Source organism: Cyphomyrmex costatus, unplaced genomic scaffold, assembly GCF_001594065.2.
Source record: "Cyphomyrmex costatus isolate MS0001 unplaced genomic scaffold, Ccosl1.0 scaffold6, whole genome shotgun sequence".
In the NCBI taxonomy this organism is placed as follows: Eukaryota; Metazoa; Arthropoda; class Insecta; order Hymenoptera; family Formicidae; genus Cyphomyrmex; species Cyphomyrmex costatus.
In genome coordinates this window covers 1-21,687 of record NW_017280155.1, presented here as the reverse complement: position 1 = coordinate 21,687, position 21,687 = coordinate 1, and the positions used below count along the sequence as shown (strand labels likewise).

Here is a 21,687-nt window from a genome sequence, read left to right as displayed (position 1 = left end):
AAAGAAACAAAAAAACATTTATTACTCTGTATAAGAGGCAATGAAAAATAATCATTGACTTTTTAACACATTCAGAAACACAATCTATGGACTCTATTATTTTTATAATAGAATATTTGTGTGGATGTTGTGTCTCTAAGATAGATAATAAGCTGCTAATTTGAATTGGCTTTTATGCGATAATTATCCAACTCATCCTTTTCTCAAACGTGATTGTCTTGAACCATTAATGCAGAACGTCAGATGGGTTTTTAATCTTATCGAGTGTTTTCAACAGAAGAAGCTCGTTCAGTCAAGGACACCGTAGTAATGGCTGATATATAGTATATATGCACAAAGCGTGTGCGTTTCATTTTAATCCAGAGCAATGGCGAGTGAAAAGTAGACTAACAACGCTAGAATATCCGCTCTTATACGCGTACGGAGAATATCGCTTTCTCGTTAATTAATTAGAAACCGCTACTGACATACGTGGAATTCTGAGAATATTCGTGCTTGTATCGTATAAACGCGTTAACGGTGCAGATAAAGTGAAATATAACGATAATTGCGACACGGCGCGATTATTTTCGTTGTGCAGTAAGTCTCATTATCGCATTATACATGTTAGATCGATAGGTATTAATAACGAATCATGAATTTTTTGTGTATGTATATAATACGAATCGTGCGATGAAAATTCTGTTCGGATCGATCCATCCGCGAGGTACCGTCTTTAAGTGGCTGTAGGTACAACGATATATATCTTGGATGCTGTTACTGCGCGACGTATAAAAGAGATAGCTGTTTATAGCATCGTATTTATAAATCGTGTATGTTACTGTTGACGCGCGAGACAAGGGCAAGACCCTCGGGAAGCATCGTACGGCTTCATTCAAGCCTTATGCGCTTAGCGTAGTTTGCTCTCTGTCGAAATATTCACGCGATATAATCAAAGTTTGTCGCGCGTCGAGCAACAAGTGCGAGGTATCGTTGTTTCGCGGATCGAACTTCTTCGGTATGTAGCGCGACATGTTCTAATCTAAAATGAGCTTCTCAAAAATCAAACCAATTAATTCTATGAGATAACCGAGGTAAAGAAAATCCTTAAAATTATTTAAAAAAAAGAAATTGTGTGCTAAAATTACGGAATTTATTTTTTTTTGTAAAAAGATGTTACTTTTAAAGATTTTTTTATAATTTGAGTTTTTTCTCATAAAATACTTTCTTAATTTAACGTGAATTTTTTCTGACAAAATTGTTTAATAAAAATGTTTCTAACATAATATGAACGCGAGAAAATGAATTAAAATAAAATAAATTGTGCGTCGCCAAATCTCGAGCGTCAACAGTCGCTTGAAATAGATAGTCATAAATATTATTTAGTGCCATATATTGGCGAATTTTACGTATTATATTATTTTGCGATATATTGAATATATTATCTAATTGTCTCTTATTATGCTCATCACTTTGGACATTTTATCGCATGCATGCTCTCAGGAATCGCTCATTCGTTCTTTCTATAAACTGTAAGATAACGTCTTCTTTCGTCGCAACGATATTTTGTTCGTTTACTTTTATTTGTTTGCTATATATATATATATATTATACATATATATATGTACATTCTAACCATTGTTGGTGATGTGAGATATGATATGATATGTACTTGTAGTCTCAACTGTGATAGAAAGAAAGAGAGAGAGAGAGAGAGAAAGAAAGAATAATAAAGTACCGTTTTATTTGCTTTCGTACGGTAATATTCGGCGTACTTTCTGTTACTCTTATTGCAAATGTTCCTTTCGCTCGAAAATGAGTGCTCGCTCTGGAAATCGAGCGAGACTATTCCGAGATACGTCTGTACGAAAGGATACAAGGCCAGCGACCGCTCTGACTTTGGTACTCACGGTCAGGACCAGTTTCAAGGGACGCCGGACGTGAGGAGGAAACTCGTATATAGGAGATGTAATGCGCGTGGAAACAACAGAGACCTCACCTGCGATTCCTTGAAACTCCATAACGCCCCGGAGCTATATGGGATTACGTCTCGCACGCTGCATCAATAAAGTGGCACAATCACTATAATGTAACAAGTGATTGAAACACAGGAATCCGAATTATCTCTTAATGCAACTCGTTTGAGGTTTTAAAAACTCGAGTTTCTCCAATCAGATACTTTTTAAGTTTTTAATCATTAATTTTGTTTCAGATAAACCGATTCTGATAAACTATTGTAAATTTGGATCTCTTCACACTCGCTTTAGCGTTGAGATCTCGTCGTGTAGTCGTCTTGCGTAGTCTCGGCGCTCTCGGAACCGGTCAGTGCATTTGACGATATGCCGATGCATTGTTGAACCATACCGCACACTTGTGGTAGTTAAACAAGCTTAGGTCCGTCGCCGCCTTCCGTATCAGGTTCCGAATATTATTTTGTTTAAGAGAAAAGCATTGAGAGATGAAGGTATATAATTCATTTTCAACGATAAATATTTATTACGTAAATTGTTGAGATTGATAATGTCTGTAAAGAAATCACAGACGAGGTTATTTCAACTTACAATTAATTAAAAAATCTAAGTTTATTATATACAACAAACATCAAATTATATATAACGTACATGTTAGTTGTAATGTCCTACTCAACAATATAACATTACAATTAACATGCACGCCAACCAGGCGTCCGCCGGGAGAGGATTAAAAAAAGTACAAACAGTTAATATTATATATTACTATTAGAGAGGTATCATCAATAATTTTCTATTCCTTTTGTTACCTTCAAATCGTGGCTTTAATATCAATACGTATAAATTGCTGGTACAAAGCTGGTAATTGACGTCAATTGTCAGCTGTTAAGAAATGCGTTAACAGCTTAGAGAAGTGCCGCCCCGTAACAGCAAGATGCGCCATTTCGATGCAATTCACAATTATACATTTCGTAATATCTTGAGTTTGCATACCAGTTCTTATAGACATTGTATGCAACTTTCAATGCGTTACGAATAAATTATTTTCAATCACGCGATTGACGCATTGTGCAATAATAAAGATACAACGATATTATCGGAATGGTTAAAGCGGTGTTGAAAATATTTTTAAATATTTTCATGGGTTTTGTGGTAAATATTTTTTAATTGCGAACTGGATTCTTATTTTTGAAAAATATTGCAATGGAAATACTGAAAATAATGAAAAATCTAGAATATACGTAAAGTATGCTATATTTTTTCGTGTGCAATATTTTCGAGAATAAGTACGACGTTCTAAAAATGTAAAGTGTATATATATAAAAGACTTAATTTTTGTATACTTGGAAAGATAATGAAAATTAATCCAGGATATAAATGATCTATTGATAATGAAAATCTAGAAAATATGTCTGCATTTAAGAATAAAAAATCGATACCGGCATCTATATGAAATGAAATGAAATTCTTGCTACAAATAATAGTATACCTTTCAAACTGTAAGTTTCTTGTGTATCTACAGAGGATCAACATGGAGATCATGAGAATTTCTCAGTATATAACTATCGCTGGTAACCGGTGATCGTTAACTGGTTACTTGCAACAACAATCGTTGGCATGATCAATTTTCTTATCAAAATTAAATATAATGCATAAAAAAGCGCATAAGTTTCACAAATCGTTTTGTATACTTTGCGTAAATTTAGTTGGAATTATTGGATGAAGATTTAATCACCACAAAGAGAAGCGATGAAACTTGCGTTCAGATAAAAATTTCTTATTTCACAGTTATTATTATCGTTAAATCATCACGTCATATTTACGAGACTGTTCAAGAAATAAAAAAGGTTCATTAAATGAACTTGGTTTATTCGTCAGATGCAATCTAAATGAAATCATCGACTATAATAATGACAATGACTGTGTGTCACTTGTTATATCTGTTCCGCATATAATGAATGTATAAACGTTTAGTGATATTAATGATGTATTGTGAAAGTCAAATCGCGATATTGTGAATCATGTAATGAACTTTTACCGCGCAAACGCAGTACACGGCATAAACATGATCCAAATATGAGCTATCATTACGGTAGCAAATGGTAAAAAAAAACGCGAGATATTTGATTGAAGGCGACGATTTAGTCGTCACGCAATCATATTCATAGGTCTGGCAATTTTTTGACGTCAATGATAATCGGATCGCAAACATGACATCAAGCGGAATTCCATCTGTGGATCTACATCGCGTTGATCCGCGTGACTCATCTCGCTTATTAATTATCACTTGCATATAGCGCGTGTATACGCGTCACACGTTTGAACACCACGCATGCGCCAAACCTGCCGGCAATGCCGGTAAGACGTCAACATTTCACGCGTCGCGTCGCAGTACGAATTCCGTCTTCGTGGTGTGTTGATCGTGCTCGTTTCGTCTTTTCTTTCGTCGGAGGATTTTACATATACAGTCGATAGAACGACATGGCGGTCTGTAAGTTTGCATTCGAAATTTTTAGCGCAAAATTTACATCCCTTTATACATTTATTATATATATATATATTATATTACTTAATATAATTAATATATAATAATATTATGTAATTTTCTATTATGTTTTATGTAGATATTATAATTATTATATATTTAAATAATTCAAATTCTAAGCGCGTAAAAAGAACAATTTGCTACATTTTATTTTCTTTTTCTTTGATACGTATGACTCTTGTCGCAATATCTCGTCTTGAATTCTATTCCATTATTCATTACTGCGCTTCTATTTCGAAGCGCAGCCATTTGACCGCGAAGGCTTTGAAGTGTCATACGGAAGTGTAACATTGCATAACGTTGTACAGCGTTAAATTGACATTGCTCCAAAACGAATAAAGGATTTTAGTGTCAATATCTAAGATTCCATTCCGCGATCTTCGTACCTTTGTTGATCGGTTTACAATTTTGTTCATCCAGCTTAACTCTATAATGATCAAATCGGCGGAAATAGAAAAAGTTTCCAGGCGTAGAAAATAAGTATCTTCTCTCTAAAAGAAGCCACTATACCTTTTCTCTTTACAAGAGATCTCTCTAAATATAGAGCTGGGGCGCGGCTGCCGGTTTGACAAGCCGGCCGGCATCCCGATTATACTCTACGATCGTTCGAGCGATTCTTTTTGAAATTCTACGGACAATTGTAAGACCCGAGGCGAATAAAGCGTTCTGCAGCTGTCAGCATTTCCGGCAAGATTGATTCGCCCTCAAAAAAGGTTCCAAAGAAAGGCAAGATTCCTTTCCATTCAGGATTTTCGAACGTTCAGCAATATGTTTAGAAACGATACAAATAGAAGGTCGACGCAAAGGTATTTGCAGCCGTATGCCAAATCATACAATAAACGACAACGATGTGTAATGTATATGCGTCCTTTTATTTTTAATGTGTTTACGTCATCGTGAGGAAAACTTGTCGCTTTTTCACGACCGAAGTTTATCACAGACGAGAATATAAAGTGCGAAAAACTTGCGCAGTTACTGCGGCGGGTAGATATTGCGAAGACAGCGAATGTGCGACATACGTCTTGGATAATGTTCGAGGTGTGTAACGGCCTCACAGCTCGTGATCACGTCATAAGAATGCGATCCCTCCACGTCCTTGTGTAATCCGACTTCCAGATTGCGTTTTGTAATACTTGCCGCGAGGCCTCCGCATCTCTTATTCCAGATTCATTTCCTAAAAAAAAAAAAAAAAAAAAAAATTCGATTCTTCTATTAAATCTATTCTTTACGATGAAAGTCTACTCTTGGATTGACGCCACCTCGTTGTGTTTATGATGCTAGAATGTCTCTCATTCCTTTTATTTATCTTTTCATCTCTTCAGTGTTTCTCGTACATCCTTCTCATTAATACGGAATCCCTGGGAGCGTTTCGAAAATCCAGGAATGGGCACTTTTCCCATTCATCTTACCGTGAAATTGAAGCGGTTTATCGCGTGGCTCTAATTACATTACACCTTTCCGCCAACAGAGCCCTTTCACGTCACGTCAACTTTTCTCTTCGTGAAATCGCACGGATGAAGCCTCGCCCGTTGAAACTTTTAATTCACCGATCCCTTGAAACTCACTCGAAAATACGCATTGTTTTTTCACTTACGTAATCGGTGCGATGGGGAAAGACAAATTCGCGGACAAATATCGTTCGAAAGAAAAAAGAACCAAAAAAGGATACTGCGAGACAACGATAAAAAAAAAAAAACGTTCAATCACGAGTTACAAAGATCGTGTTAAGGTCGTACAAACATTGCTTATGTCATTCAAGTCTCACAGAAGAAGCTCTGTCATTCAGACCGGTGTAGCATTGCACCGCGGGAATAATTCGGTAGGGACGTACTCCACATCAGAGCAGGTGGCAGATTGGTACCGAGAGTGGCGTGGCATCTGTCTTAGGCTATGTTTCAGCGGTTGCAGCAGAACGCGTTGCACGCCGTGGGCCACCTTGCCAGCGAAGCGACACCGAGACAGTTGCCATGCGAGGTCAATGGCAGCACGACAGAGAATGGCTCTACGAATAGTTGTACATATAATACCGTTGCGTCGAGCTATCGATGGCGGTATATATACTGTACAACCGGCGCGCGGATATTACGAAGATCATTTTTTTCGCGCGCCAGTCAGATTCTGTCTCGTTCGTCGCTTCGTTTTGGTTGGAAGAAAAAGGAAAATCGTAAATCGCGATCGTACCGGTTTTCGTACCAAAAATTGAAATTATAATGAGCTCTCTATAGCTTAAGTCTTAAAGGTAAAAAATTAATCAATCGATTATTTTTTTCATATACTCGATTGCGATTGATCAATCTTTTACGGTTTAAGACTTGAGTTTAGGTAATGGTTTATTGTAGAAAATCTAAAGGTTCGTAGAAACAAACCTATACAGCGGCATATAAATCGCGTATCTAATCTTATACTGGCATATACTGGCTTCTTTCTCTTCTTTTATAAAGAAAAGGAAACCAATGTGCTCAATGGAGATAAATCTTAAAGACTTTGCCGAATGAGAACTCGCTCGCACACGCGACGCTCGGATGAATGTGGCATTCGTATAGTTGCGCAATGCGAATTGACTCAATGGCTCTAATTCTCGCGTTGTTATGTTAATTGGGAAAGAAGCACGACCCTGCACATTACAGAAGCTAATCAATTTGCTACGCATTAAATTAACGCGATTTGAGCGATCACAGGACTCGATGAGATCTCTGCAACGATATAGGAGGATTCTCAACGCTTCTCCCTCTTCTTCTATCTCTCTCTATTCTTATTTGCATTCAAGAATTATCTAAAATTTAATTATGGAAACTGCGCGATTCGAAATAATTAGCTAATTGTCAAAAGAGAGACGCAGATAATTAGTGGAGATTGGAGCGTTTTGTCAGACGCTCCGAGAGCTCGATTTTCTTTCTTCTTTTTCCTCTTTTCTTTCTTATAACTGGATATATTAGAAGACCGTCGTCGCGCACGATTGTTCTGGATCGCGGACGTCGCGTAATGTGAAGTAATTGACATCGAAATAAGAATGACATCAGCACAGTGACATTAGATCTGTGCGCTCGGCGACGGCCTCGATTTTAGTATCGGCGATGCCGTGTATTCGCCGATACTAAAATCGTGTATTCGCCGCAACGGAGTGTCCTAAGAGGGATTTGAATTTCTCGTGGCGAGGTCCATGCCAAGCCACCTCGTGCGATCCCCTTCCTCATTTACGATACGTGTATGATGTCAGCGTTGCGAGCTGACCGCGACATATACTCTCGCTCAACTATTTATAATCGTTACGTTGGTGCCGCGTCGCTCGCGCATTATTTGATTTTCAAAGCGAACAGAATAGGGAAAATAAATGGAAAATACATATAGAAAAAAAGACGCGCTCCACGCGCGTTGCACTATCTCGTATATTTCGCGCGACCTCGGAATTAATGGACAGTCGCGCCGCGACTGTCGCACAAGTGTCAACTTTGCGAAGAAACTAATGATGATAGTACTAATAGCATTCAAAGGTTGCTCGATTCTAATTCTGTGTCGGATCAAAATTGAGAAACAAAGAATTCAGAAGAGGAAGAACCGTTGCGATAATCATATTCCAGACCAAATCGGGATTCTTTAGTATAAAAAATGATCTCACTAGAATAGCGCGGTGTGTTCAATCTTTAAATGGTGTCTGCTATCAAGTTTTTTAATATGTAAAATTTTAAAAAAAGTTTAATCTCAAGTCACAACGAATGCAAGAATAATCAACCGTGATTGATTAAATTCTTACGCCTTAAAATCTCCTTATGTGGACGTTGTCTTACAGCAAATAGATCTCAGCAGAAAATTACATCGCTTCGTCATGGATTATAGCCTCGTAAAATTCGATCGACTTGGGAACGCGGGGAGAGTGATTCAAAATCCTCGCGTGCAGTATCGAAATTATTGGTATGTCTATTTTTATGACCGCGCAATCAGCTTTGTGCAAACGTATTTCTTTTTTCTTTTACACCGACACGATTATAGATGAGTAGCTATCGTCCTTGCGGCGATTCATAACGCTCTTTACGTTTTATGAACCTTTTAAAAGTGTATGGCGCGGATGTTTTTACATGTGTGCGCGTGGCCCGATTACGCTGAATGACCTTTCCGAGGCCTATCATTAAAATTTATAATCGAATTGTGAGATGTATAACATAAGCCACGTGCCTGATTATCACCATCAACGAGCGATATTGATCGAATCCTGCATTGTCCTACTTTCTTGACCGCCTGCCTAACTGCTATAACAGGTCAGTCTGGCGTCGAGATGTCTCGGATGTTCGGCATCGCGCGCGTTTCCCCGCGACGAGGAAAATATCCGTAATGATATATTAAGCAATCAGTCGATTGCGACCTCGGTTGATGATTTATACCCCGAGAAACGAGTTATCTGATTTACAACTTTTTAAAGTTACACGCGATTCTTTTTTCTAGCGCTTAATACCGAGGACAAATTGGAGTACCATTTCTATCCTGTGACGGCTGGACAAATTCAGTTCCGGATAAAAGCGCCAAACGATGCCCACGTCGCCCTCACCACGGGACCCCAGGAAGGGGATCCGATGTACGAGGTAAGATTTCATTTCACACCTTCCCGCGTGCGTGATTTTTATTACCCAGAATGCCTGAGTAGCGGCGGATATCCTTTCCAGCCCCGCAGATCCTATCGGAGTTTGGTTTGTACCACGCGGCTCCGCACAAAAGCACTGCCATAATAGTAATTAAATCCGTAATACAACGCGGAGAGTTAAATTTGAAGACTGTTTCTCTTTTCAGGTCTTCATCGGAGGTTGGACCAACAGCAAGTCCGTCGTGCGCAAAAATAGAACTAAGCCGGACGTGGCGGAAACGGAAACGCCCGGCATTCTGAGCGCGGATGAGTATCGCGGCTTCTGGATTAGGTAGGTTGCTGCATTGTTGGTTGCCAGATTTATTAATTAAAGAGAGTCATTAAGCTTGATAATACATATTGTGCTTTAATTCACTATAAAGTCTGTGTCGTAAGAATCCAAAGAACCCTATATACATAATTAGTGAGGTCTTTTGCACACTTATTATATTCTTCAATTCACTTTACCTCAGGTGGGATAATGGAGTTCTTACGGTGGGCAAAGAAGGCGAGTCAGATCCTTTCCTGAGCTACGCTGACCCAGAACCATTCGGGATAGGTTACTTTGGCGTTTGCACCGGATGGGGTGCAACCGGTGAATGGCTCATCGAAGGTAAGAAGTCAGAACTCTTCATACACTTTTTCTTGCCAGATCTCCCTTTCGTAATTGTCAATAGTTTTCCCCTCGTATCTCCACCTTATATTTTATAGATTAAAACAATACAAGACATCCGCGCAGTTACAACAGGTAGAAAAATAACAAAGAGAACAAATCTCGTAATTAGACTAGTAGATTGATCAATGCCTGTACTTTCTATATTTCAGTAGATAAGATTAATCACTTTCTGATTTTCACTGATGATTCTCTTTTTGGTATCCTTTTGGATTGTGGCATCGCGGCACTCGCACAGCCATATGCTGCGGCGGCGGTTACGGTGGTTGTACGTAATGTATTGAGCAAAAGAAAATTCACGAGATCGTTGCAAGAGCGTGACGTAGTCGCACGTGGGCGTCCCATAGATTTTGCTTTCCTGCCCGAGTACGTTTGATGCTTTCCTAGCACGTTATACCCGTCCCCATCACGTGTGATCGATGCTGGATTAAGAACGTGTTTTTTTTTTTTCGCCGAGACTTGTCCCGGTGTGTGGCTCTTAATGAATCCAAGAAAAAACAGCGTGTTTATTAATTCACTGCGTCGATATGCACAGCACGTTCGGCTATGATAAATCGCAGGGGCACCGTGATCGATTTCCGTTCAATTGTTCACGTATACATCGATTGATACTTAAGATTCATTTATTTAATTGCTTTCTACCTTTTGGTCATTGAAAAATCAATCAATCGTATTAACTTAATGGGAAGTACATATAATTAAATTTCCAATGTAAATTCCTTTGATTCAGAGAGCAACGTATTAAAGCAATTCAGTGTTTATATGTGAACGGAATTATCTTATTAAAATACGATAAGATATGTATATTCTTCTTCATTATAAATATTTATCTTTGTATTTTTTTTGTATAAATAATTTTCAGAGTTTTAAATTGATAATTGTTTTTTAATCTTTTTTTTTTTTTTGCGTTCGATAAGGTCGCAAACCTTTGAACACTCCTAACAAACTACAGTACAACTTTCATGCCGTGCGAAGCGGCTCGGTGCTGATCGACGTGAAAGCTACGAGCAATGGGCACATCGCACTGACCGACCGGAAGGGCGAGTCGAGTCCCATGTACGAGATCATGCTCGGCGGGTGGGAAAACAAGGCGTCGGTTATTAGATACGATCGCAAACAGCCCGATAAGGTTCGAAACGATTTCGCAAATTCGTGTTTCAGACTAATTTAAACGTTAAATAGAACGTTTCGAGGCGTACTCAATGTGCGTCTTTGCTTATACACGTGGGAAATTTTGCGGCCCGCTAGGTGCGCGTGGAGACGCCGAATCTTCTCACCGATCGCGAGCACAAGAGGTTCTCGATCACGTGGCTCGAGGGCCTCATCACGGTCAGATCAGGCGGCGCCGTCCTCATGGAATGGCGAGACCCGAACCCCATCGGCGTGAGCTATGTGGGGGTGCGCACCGGTTGGGGCGCGACCGGAAACTGGAAGCTCCGTTTCGAACATTATCCCGCAGTTGCTACCGGTCAAAAGAAATGTAATGATTTCTCTGAACACGTCCCCGGCGGTTCCGAGATCGGCGTCCCCTCCTACCTATACATATACAGCTGATCGCGATTGATAAACTCTGCAGGGCATTGACGCGATCTCGGGACCATCGAGCGATGTATGTTTTATTACGCTTCATTGCGACGTTAAATCTGTGTTTACCTCTCACGCATACATGTTGAAACCTGGCTTTTAGAAAAATCTTCCCCGCAAAATCAAATAGCTTGAAGCGCTCAATTCTTTTTCGTTATTAAGTCTGTGTCACTTGATTTTTTTCGATCACCTTTTGATCGAACGCACACTCTATTCTAATCGCATGAAATAAAAAATCACTTTTGCACGCATATTATGGTAAAAAGGCTTGACTGCGGAATGAGGATGAATATGGGACTTGCATTACATCACTTTTTTTCCTTTTTTTATATCGTGCCAATACAATGTCCTTTCATAACGTTCCTTTCATGTTACCAAGTACAAGGACATAATATTATAGATCCTAGCACGACGCCATCCGCGCCGTTGGAAGTCCGTGGACTCGACGCGGGAAGCGTGTGTTGGTGTGACGCATCCGGCGGAATGGTACCACCCGACGCAGTCGAGGGTGGACACGACGAAGAGCCTCTATTCGTCGGTAGAGCTCATCATGAGGGTGCTCTCATCCCCGGTAAGGTGAAGCCCGGACACTCCGTCTGCTACGTCGCCTGGGGCGGCGCCGAGCACGGAAAATCCGATTACCAGGTGAGTAAAAGAAATTTCGTAAAATTCTGAGATAATCCCGAAAGTACATAAAAAAATCGATCAAATGCGATTATTTTTAATTTACGAAACGTTCCATTGCACTTCCGCGCGCAGGTCCTTTGCGGCTGCAAACCCACATGGGTGCCGGTAAATGGCGGTAGCGTCCCGCCGAATGCGATTCCAGGAGGCGAGACCGAAGACGGCGAGCCACTATTCGTCGGCCGTGTACACCACGAGGGTACCGTGACCATCGGCAAGGTGCAACCATCTCACAGCGTATGTTATATACCATACGCCGGTTCCGAGGTTGCCGCCTCCGAATATGAGATCATGGTCGGACAATAATCGTCCCGAGAGATACTGCGGTTAAGAAAAAAAAAATCCACGATGGGATTCGTCACCGACTTATTAGCAGTTCTGCGAAGAGGACAGCGAAGCTTATAGAACTTTAAATGAAAATTTCAGTAATAATTACAATCGTTAATTATACAAAACTATCGTTAAAAAGGGAAAAATTGAACAAAATCTCTAAGAGTTCTTAGAGGCATAAAAATCTTGACGAGATTTAAAAAGATATAAGTTTAGTGACATTTATCGAAATCTCGTTTCTGATCTGTCAAATTTTTACCAACGTTTTGTTTGTTTATTCATACCTTATCCGAGCAAAATATGTATTGTATTACAAAATTCATGAATAAGGAATCTCAAGTGTGCAAACTAGTCTAATTACGTAGTAAGTCGATAACACTAAAAGATATACTGTAGAACTGATCGATAAGCCGGAGATGTACTGTTCGCTATCGTCTATCTATGCAAGTGTCTGCTTTTTGCACGAAATATAATTGCAGTCATGCTATAGGAAGAGAAAGCAAATCAAACGGCGATGTATGCGAGATATATAAATATATATTTTTTAAATTAGCGTCGGTTATCATCCGGTGAAAGTAATTATTTCGCCATCGCCTCATCAGGAAGGCAGTTTACAGATACATATTTTTATTCATGGTAGAGCTACCGTTTTCTAACGCACATATATGCTTTTCAAAGAATATATTTTCGAATTATGTATCGTTATGACGAATAGATTAAACGTACATCCATGAAATAAAAGAACTTTATTACTTTTTCATTACACAGCAAAATTCCAAGGTACCGTGAAAAAAAGATACTGTTTAAATTCTAAGAATTATTTTAAAGTTTCAAGAATTATTATTTTGAGAATTCTCTCTCTCTCTCTCTCTCTCTTGACATTTCCAATCGCAGAGATCGAGCGTATTGAAAATTGATCGTATAATTATGTAGCCACGGACATTTTCGAAAGGTAAGGTACCATATTCACAGTTTTTATCTATGGATTTCTAAGAGACCCTCCATCACCTCCGCTGTTTGCAATCGATGATCTTTTTTTTTTTACCAATATTCATAAGTTACCAATATTCATAGGTTCTTATTTTAAAACCATCTTAAATAATGTTTTAAGATGCCAATAAAATTCCATGATTAACTTCTGACATCTTGAGACTATTTAAAACGATCAAGGTAAACACCGATATTATATATGTTATATTATAAATATATATATGTTAGATTTATGTGTTAGATATATGAATATATATATAACTTATAAAAAGCGCGTACAAGCTCAGAAAGTACAGATTGAACTTTGATGGGATAGAAATTCTACCTCTTACAATAAGAAACTAATATCGAGCTTTGAATCGCAATACAAGGAGAAAGATCTTACCAAAAATTCCTAAAAATTATTTTAAATTACTTCTTAAATATACACGCGTGATGAGCTCTATCCAGCGGAAAAAGGGAAGATTACATAAAAATGAGTTACGATTTTGCCACACTTATCTCATATTTGCCATGCTCCAAAAATATTTAACTCGAACGTAATATTATTATTCTACATTTCCAAATATTCTTTTTTCATAATCCCCTCGAAATAGTCTCAAATTATTCTTATTTTTAATTTCTTCGAAAGAATGTAATTTATAGTTCACTCTAAGTTCAGTTTCATTTTCAAAATTCTCATATCAGCAACAGTTGTTCAGTGTATTCAAAATAACGAATCGTTTGTTAATTTTAGAAGTAAAAATAAATTATATAAAGCATGTGCGTATTTTTATATATAAAATCTGTTTGATACGTACCTATGTCTATGTGTATGTATGAGTGGCTTATGCTTACAAGGTAGACTTGCCTCTTGTCAGGGACTTAATAGCTGTGTTTATAGGCGTCGTATTATTAAGGCGTAGTACAGAACAGAACCAAAGGACATAGCTACAGTCGTTTACCCGTCAGAGATGTATCCCGTGGACACATCTAGTTGACGTTTATGTTTATAGAGGCGCTGATGAACAAGGACCACTAAAGTCACTAGATTTTAGTGACTTTGGCTGCGGTCGAGTTGCCACTACGAACGCTTTGAAGCGTTTCTTGATTGGTCAGTTTGTATAACTCTTTCTTTTGATTGGTCAATCAAACGCTTCAAAGCATTCGTAGTGGCAACTCGACCGCAGGGACCACCACTGCGGGCATGTCTACTCTGGATGACTTCTCCCTTCTCGATAGTCTCGATCTCGACGACTTTGTTATAGCCGTCTGCTTCGCTGCTGCTGCTGGTTTGACGTTGGTTTGACACGTATCAGACAAACAGCAGGATGCTAACGTGCGGGCTCGCATCGATGAGCCCTCGCGATTTCTTCTCGTTCGTCGCGATTTTGACAGAGTCGAAGCGTCGAACGCGGTGCCGGCGGTCACGTTAATCAAGGAGTTGTTTCGCAAGGCCGGCCCAACGACGTGTGACATTTACATACATATATATTTCGCGGCGTCGAAAAACTGTGCAGTGCCAGCTGGGTCACGGCCAAAGATAAATTGTTATTCGGATTTCTATCAGTATCGATCGGCGGAAGTTTCATATCCACGATTGCAAGAGATATCTTGCACTCATTTTGGATGCGTATGTATATCTCTATGTATATACATATTATACACGTATAGATATATATATATGTATATCTATATATTCTTTATTATTTTGTAAATTGTCAATTTAAGCATCAATAACTTATTTTTCCACAGTTATCGCGCTCTATAATTATTATCTGATATGCTGTTTCCAAACAGTATGTAAAAGCTTAATGAGAGATACTGGATTGAAGGGCTGATGAATTAATTATTAACGTTATGCATCAAGCCATACAAATTATTTACACGAATTAAATTAGGATCGTGATTTTTGTACGTGACTGACCTTTTGGAATAAAATTAGACAAAAATTAAATTGTAAAAATGTCTGGTGGAGAGAGAAAGAAAAGAGGAGCCGACCGAGGGCATGGATGGGAGGAGGCTGGTGCAGAATTCTATCAAGAGAGTTATCCAGCAGCCATGGAGGCAGACCTACAACAAGCACTACAAAGAGATCCCTCACACATAGCAACTTTACTTCCTAGCAAAAAGTCTCGCGTTGGTAGGTTTACTCTGTTTTGAGAGACATATCACAAGTTTCTCAGGGTTTCGATATTTATACTTTATTCTTATTTCTACAAGTAATATTTTAAAATATTAATTTGACTCTGTGCTGAAGATTATACTTAAAACAATTTTAAATGTAAGATGTATATCTTCTTTGTTTGATACAGCTACGGCAAAACGAATTCGTAATGATACGAAAACCACATTGAGGAGGCGTACGAGCACTAGATCTCGTGGTACCACAACTTCAAGGCGTATGTCAACCAATATACACGACGCGGCCGTATCGATGCTACCAGATCTATCGGAAAACTTATCCAATGAGGAGCGCACTTGGGAGGAGATTATGCAGATAAAAGCCATGCCTGTATGCATGTCTCAGAAAATACAATTGAAGAACCAACTACAGGTACTTCAGAAAGTGTTATGCATCAGTGATATACTAATGTGACTTGTAGCAACTTAATTATTCATAAATTTATATAAAAAGATAAGGGCAAAGAGCCAGTAATATAATAACTACTTTAATTAACAAACAATAATACAAAGTGACATACGTTTCGATTGGGTCATTCTCAATGTTACACAAATAATAAAATACAAATCGTTATAATTCGTTATCTATTGCTATATCTACTCATCATTATGTTGCGTCAATTAAGTAAAAAGATAAATAGAGTATCCATCGTTGTATGTATAAGTTTAGTTAAAATTTAAAATCCTCCAAATTAGCTTGAATTTAAAGAAACACACTTATGTGTAAAAAGTTGGATACCATCTCGTTTTATCAACTTACGCTTAACATTTCTACTACTGACTAAGAATTGTAAATTTTAACGAAACTTACTGGCTCTAACGGATATTACTGGCTCTTTGCCTTTATTTTTTATATAAATTGCTTTATACTTGTAGAGCCTTATTATTAATAATTCATATTTTTCAGAGTGCTACAAAACTAAGACTTCAGGGCTTTGAGCAACTGAAATGGCAGCGCAGGAAAGCTTGGCAGCAATTCCGCATTAGAATGAAAGAAGCTTACTCCAAGATGGAGTTATGGAACGACAGTCTTAAGAAGATAGGCGGAAATTTTGGGATGGGCATAGTAGCTTATTTTTTATTTATCAAATGGCTGATGTATCTGAATCTGCTTTTATTCGCCATTATATACTTGCTGATAGTATTGCCAGTGATAGTGTTGGAGGTACCGAAAAACGAAACATGCTCGTCCAATAACACCGCCAGCGTAGCCTGTTGTTCCGAGTTATATAGAAATAAGACCGATGAAAATAACAATGTAATTAAGATCTTCTCTCTTCTATTCTACGGTTCGTATACGCATAAGATCTATGAGAGTATAGGTACCAATTTCCATTACAATTCACCGCTGTCGTACATCTGCACCATCCTTACCATCTTCATTATTAGCCTGATAGCGATTGTACGATCGGCCGCCAAAAGTTTCAGGGAGAGAATCGTGGAAGGTGAAGGCCAGTTTTATCGGTACTGTAATTTGGTGTTCGGCGGCTGGGATTACTGTATTAACAATGAAAGGTCAGCTTCCATAAAACACAAGGCGTTGTACAATGAAATGAAAGCTCTTCTAGAATCGGAAAGGTTGGAGGAGGAGCGGCGAAATCGCACACCGGAGGAGGAAACGAAACTGTTCTTCACGCGTCTGTTTGTTAATCTAATAATTCTCACGGTATTGGCCGGCTGCGGCTTGTTCGTTTATTACATAATTGACTTTTCGTTCACTCAGATGTCGGCACATTTGGCGAAAGATTACGAGATATTGAATCTGTTCTTCGAATTCCTTCCATATATATGTATCGTTGTACTTAACGTAGCGGTACCATTTCTCTTTCGATATTTGGTCGCCCTGGAGCATTACAATCCATCGTATGTCGTTGAAGTGACGCTATACAGAACTATGTTCTTTAGATTCGCTTCCCTCGCAGTTCTATTAACGTCTTTACATGCGCTTGTCGCGGACAAAATTCCAGACAATGAATGCTCCAATAAAAAGAACGAACAGCCACTATGCTGGGAAACATTCGTAGGACAGCAATTCATCAAGCTTTACAGCACCGACATTTTCATTCAATTCTTCATGACGTTCTTCATCAATTTTCCACGGTCGCTGATTGCTCGTCATACTGAGAACAAGGTTTTGCGCTTTGTCGGCGAGCAGGAATTTGACTTGCCCAAGCACGTACTGGATATCTTCTACTCGCAAACGATCTGCTGGCTCGGCTGCTTCTTCGCTCCGTTACTACCTATGGTTGCTGTTATCGGAACGTTCTTGCTGTTTTACATTAAGAAATTTACTTGTCTAGTGAACAGTACACCATCGAATAAGATTTATCGTGCCAGTAGGTCGAATTGCCTCTTCATGTTCAATCTGTTGATTTCCTTTATTCTGGCGATGATACCAGTTGGCTACTCCATCGCGAAGATCATGCCATCGAAATCGTGCGGGCCGTTCCGAGGATTGGAGACAGTGTGGTCTTTCTTGATCATGACGTTTTTGCAATTTCCTAACTGGCTGCAATCAACTCTATCCTTTCTAGGTACGGCTGCCTTCGGCATACCGGCATTTGTCATTCTCTCTTTGCTACTGTATTACTATTATGTGATGTGGTTGGCAAACAAGCACATGGTGACAGTGTTGAAAAACCAATTGGTACTGGAAGGTCATGATAAACAATTTTTATTGAACAGGCTCAGCGCTTTTATCAAACAACAACAGGACCAGAATAAATTTCACCAAGAGGTTAATGAGTTAGGCACGTTTCAGCATGTATAAATAGTATGAAACTTCATTTCCCCTTATTCTTATGAATGTACAAATTTAGTGAAAGCATTTTTACAGTGTATCACGGACCGACCGGCGTTCGAATGCATTGTTTTACTTGAGATTTTTATAAGTTCTTTTTCTTTTACTTGTCAACTGCGTAAGACTGTCGATTTTATCTTCTTTATTTATATTATACACAAGTGGGCCACTTATATAATAGTTTTTTGATAATCTACTGAATTGGGACTAAAAGTTATACAGACAAAAATGAGCGCGAACAATACCAAAAAGATTAATATGTAATTTACTTACATATTGCAGTATTTTGCATTTTATATAAACTAATCTTTTATAAGATTTGCATTGCGATCACTGCCACAAACGTTAGTTTCCGTTAGTCTTTAGATCAATTTCGGGAACTTTAAACAGGACATATCTCACATTCTAGAAAATCCAGTTTTTCTGTATATGAAAATGCACATCAGGGTACAAAGGAAAAAAAAGAAAAAATGGCATTGTGCAAATATTGTGCAATAGTAAGAAAAATCGTGAATTATTTAAATATTTATAATTCCGTATAATTTCCCACAATATCTATAAATCGTATAGAACCGCACACACATAATATTACAAGAAAATCTACTTTAAAATGATCTTTGGGAATAAAATATATTGCAGCTATATAATACATTATAGCTAATGTGATCATATATATGTTTAGCTTAAAGAGATTAATATCCATTTTCATCAACGTAAATTGACTTTAATTCTCGGTTCAACTTACTTGTAATCTTTTTCTCATTTTTAGAACTAAAGAAAGATAAAGAGTAAGTTGAACCGAGATTAAAATTAATTTACATTGGAAGAAAATTTACATGGGTATAAAAACGGGCAAATCGAACTTGCCTATATCTGCCATTTGGGCGGGAATCTTCCTAGTTCGCTTAAGGCTTCGTTTTCCTGGTCTAACAGATCTTAAGATCGAACAGGCAGGTACTCACCCGTCTGATTTATATATATATATATATACATATGTAAGAAGTAATTAAATATATATAAAGTATACGTTTAGCTAAATATATGAAAAACGACACAAGGCTAACGTCCCTCTATGTAGGACAATGTACTTCCTTAACTTTACCAGTAAACATTAGAGAGCTTTTGCATGAATAAAACAAAATGACATGCAGCGTATACCTATTTTCTAGCGTAGTTCCTTAGAAATCTGTAATGTTACTGTAAATAGGTCCTCTAGAACCTATGAAAAGTTATTTTATTAGTGATATCTATAGTAAAGCGTCGGGAAAAATCAGAAATATTTTATTATATTTATTATTTCGTTATCAAGGCTTTAATAATTTAGGATATAGGAAATGAATGAATGCGTAAGAATTTTTATAATTCCATATATATACGTCTAGGATTTTTTTTAATTGTGAAAGTCTCGTACCTCAGTATACATAATGATAAAGATAATTCAAATTAAGATTCTCTAATACGTTATTTATTTATTTCATATATCTAATAACGTGAGATTATAAACGAATGTAGGATACTTTCATTCATTATCATCGACTCTACACAACACGAAAATGTTTTCCATTTTAGCGTATGTTTAAATATTGATTATATAAGCATCTTGCGTCGTACAATACACGATATTGCAAATCAATCAGATTCTTTGATCTAAACAATAATTCAATGCACATAATGCGTACTGAGAAAAATGTATTTTGGAAATTTCACATTTGTATAACTAAGATAGCATGTATGGATGCTCAGATATATCCTTCCTTATTATAGGTGTCGTAAGCTATTTTGACAACAATATATAAATGCATTTAATATAAAATATATAAAGCCGTATAAAATATATATCTTCCATAAAATAGATTTACACACCCAAGAAAAATCAGCAGAATGCATTTATATAATTGTATTATTACATTAAATAAAACAATCAAGTCCACAGATATTTAAATAGGATATTCTTCAAATGTTGCTGCTAATTAGACTATAACAATACTATCTGTCACTATCTCTTTATACATCTTAATCATATGCAAGTCATTCTTTGTGGCATAAGCACTCAAGTATGATGCCGTAAAAATAAATCTGTTATACAAAACGTGCTTTTATTATTTTTTTCTTCTATCAAAGTATAAAAATGTAATATCCGACAAAAAACACATATTTCTTTAATTATTAAAATAATCTGCTTCCAGTATCATCTATGTCTCTGGTGAGTGTAACTAAAAATTATTAGAAATTTATTAGAACATTTAGGACAATATACATTAACAACATATTACAATTTATAGATATAAAAAACTGACCACTTTAGCTATGTCAACCCAATCTAATGCTGCCACAAAAGCATCATTCTTAGATGGTATTTTATCATAATTCCAATACATAAACTGTGAAAATGTTCCTGTACAATACAAATTCCTCTCCTTATTCTCTGTATCTGTCTTTTTATTCTCTACAAACATCATGCCTCTGTATCCAGCAGGTACAATTATCTTTTTCCCTTGAAGTGGATAGCCACGAAACGAACAATCGTAATCTTTAAATAATAAAAAATGGCAAATTAATATTATAAATTCTTTAAATTCTCTTTCCTAATTAGCTCATTATTTCAATTATCCCATTTAATGTATATATCATGTAAATTATAAAAGTTATAAACACAGAATAATATATTGTATAAAAAGAAATTCAACAAAGTTTTACTTTTAGTTTTATATTATAGACTTATTTGCTTTTAATATTGCCTATACTTTTAATATTGATTGTATAAATATGCAAAACTGAGGAAATTCTTTTTAACTTTCAATAACTCACATTCTTCATCTAGTTTACGAATGTAAGGCTTGAAGAAGGAGGAAACATTCGCAGCTTCGTCTCCATGAATTTTACATGGCATAAAATGTAACTCAGACTCGTTTCGATCAGCTAAATCTTTATCATTAATATGTAATCGTGTGACCATGTTAATTTAAAATACTATACGAAATAATAATTGTTTAATTCTGAAAAATGTGACGAACTGTTTTACTCTGTAAAACTAACCAATAATCCACGTTGTGTTATGGTAGACCTGTTCTTTTTAGCTGAATTCTTTGCACTTCATCCTTTTTCTTTTTCTCTCCAACGTGAACAGAAAAGGAAGAATGAACCGTGCTGCGTGCAAGAACTTTAGCTGAAAAGAACAGACCTCACATGACTTGGCGCCATCCTAAGGAATTATCTCTTTTAGGAACAATTATTCTGTTACGTCCTGTATGGACGTCAGGCAAGAATGATAGCTATTGTACCGACTGAGTGTTGGTCACATCAATTTTTGAATCGTTAATATGGTTAAAAGTCGTAATCATTATCCTTGAATTAAAG

The 21,687-nt window shown here is 37.3% G+C and overlaps 3 protein-coding genes across 5 annotated transcripts; 2 read left to right on the top strand and 1 right to left on the bottom strand.

Annotated features, from left to right (window-relative positions):
• The first annotated feature begins 4,350 nt into the window (after positions 1-4,350).
• On the top strand, positions 4,351-13,118 carry LOC108779467 (uncharacterized). 3 transcript variants are annotated; one of them, XM_018546910.1, is made up of 8 exons: positions 4,351-4,440; positions 8,932-9,068; positions 9,274-9,398; positions 9,580-9,719; positions 10,697-10,908; positions 11,028-11,259; positions 11,764-12,008; positions 12,123-13,118. In XM_018546910.1, the coding sequence occupies exons 1-8, from the start codon at positions 4,431-4,433 to the stop codon at positions 12,351-12,353; spliced, it is 1,332 nt and encodes a 443-aa protein (XP_018402412.1). In that variant the 5' UTR covers positions 4,351-4,430; the 3' UTR covers positions 12,354-13,118. The 3 variants fall into 3 exon arrangements, with proteins under 3 accessions (XP_018402412.1, XP_018402413.1, XP_018402414.1); XM_018546911.1 differs by lacking the exons at positions 10,697-10,908; positions 11,028-11,259 and adding an exon at positions 10,018-10,047; XM_018546912.1 differs by lacking the exons at positions 10,697-10,908; positions 11,028-11,259.
• Positions 13,119-15,162: 2,044 nt separating this feature from the next.
• LOC108779449 (transmembrane channel-like protein 7) lies at positions 15,163-18,921 on the top strand. The gene is made up of 3 exons (XM_018546882.1): positions 15,163-15,489; positions 15,662-15,903; positions 16,438-18,921. The coding sequence occupies exons 1-3, from the start codon at positions 15,312-15,314 to the stop codon at positions 18,298-18,300; spliced, it is 2,283 nt and encodes a 760-aa protein (XP_018402384.1). The 5' UTR covers positions 15,163-15,311; the 3' UTR covers positions 18,301-18,921.
• A 1,521-nt stretch (positions 18,922-20,442) lies between these two features.
• LOC108779462 (ribonuclease H2 subunit C) lies at positions 20,443-21,360 on the bottom strand. Its single transcript, XM_018546900.1, has 3 exons — positions 21,139-21,360; positions 20,628-20,860; positions 20,443-20,543 (listed from the first exon to the last, which is right to left on the bottom strand). The coding sequence occupies exons 1-3, from the start codon at positions 21,284-21,286 to the stop codon at positions 20,523-20,525; spliced, it is 402 nt and encodes a 133-aa protein (XP_018402402.1). The 5' UTR covers positions 21,287-21,360; the 3' UTR covers positions 20,443-20,522.
• Positions 21,361-21,687: the final 327 nt, after the last annotated feature.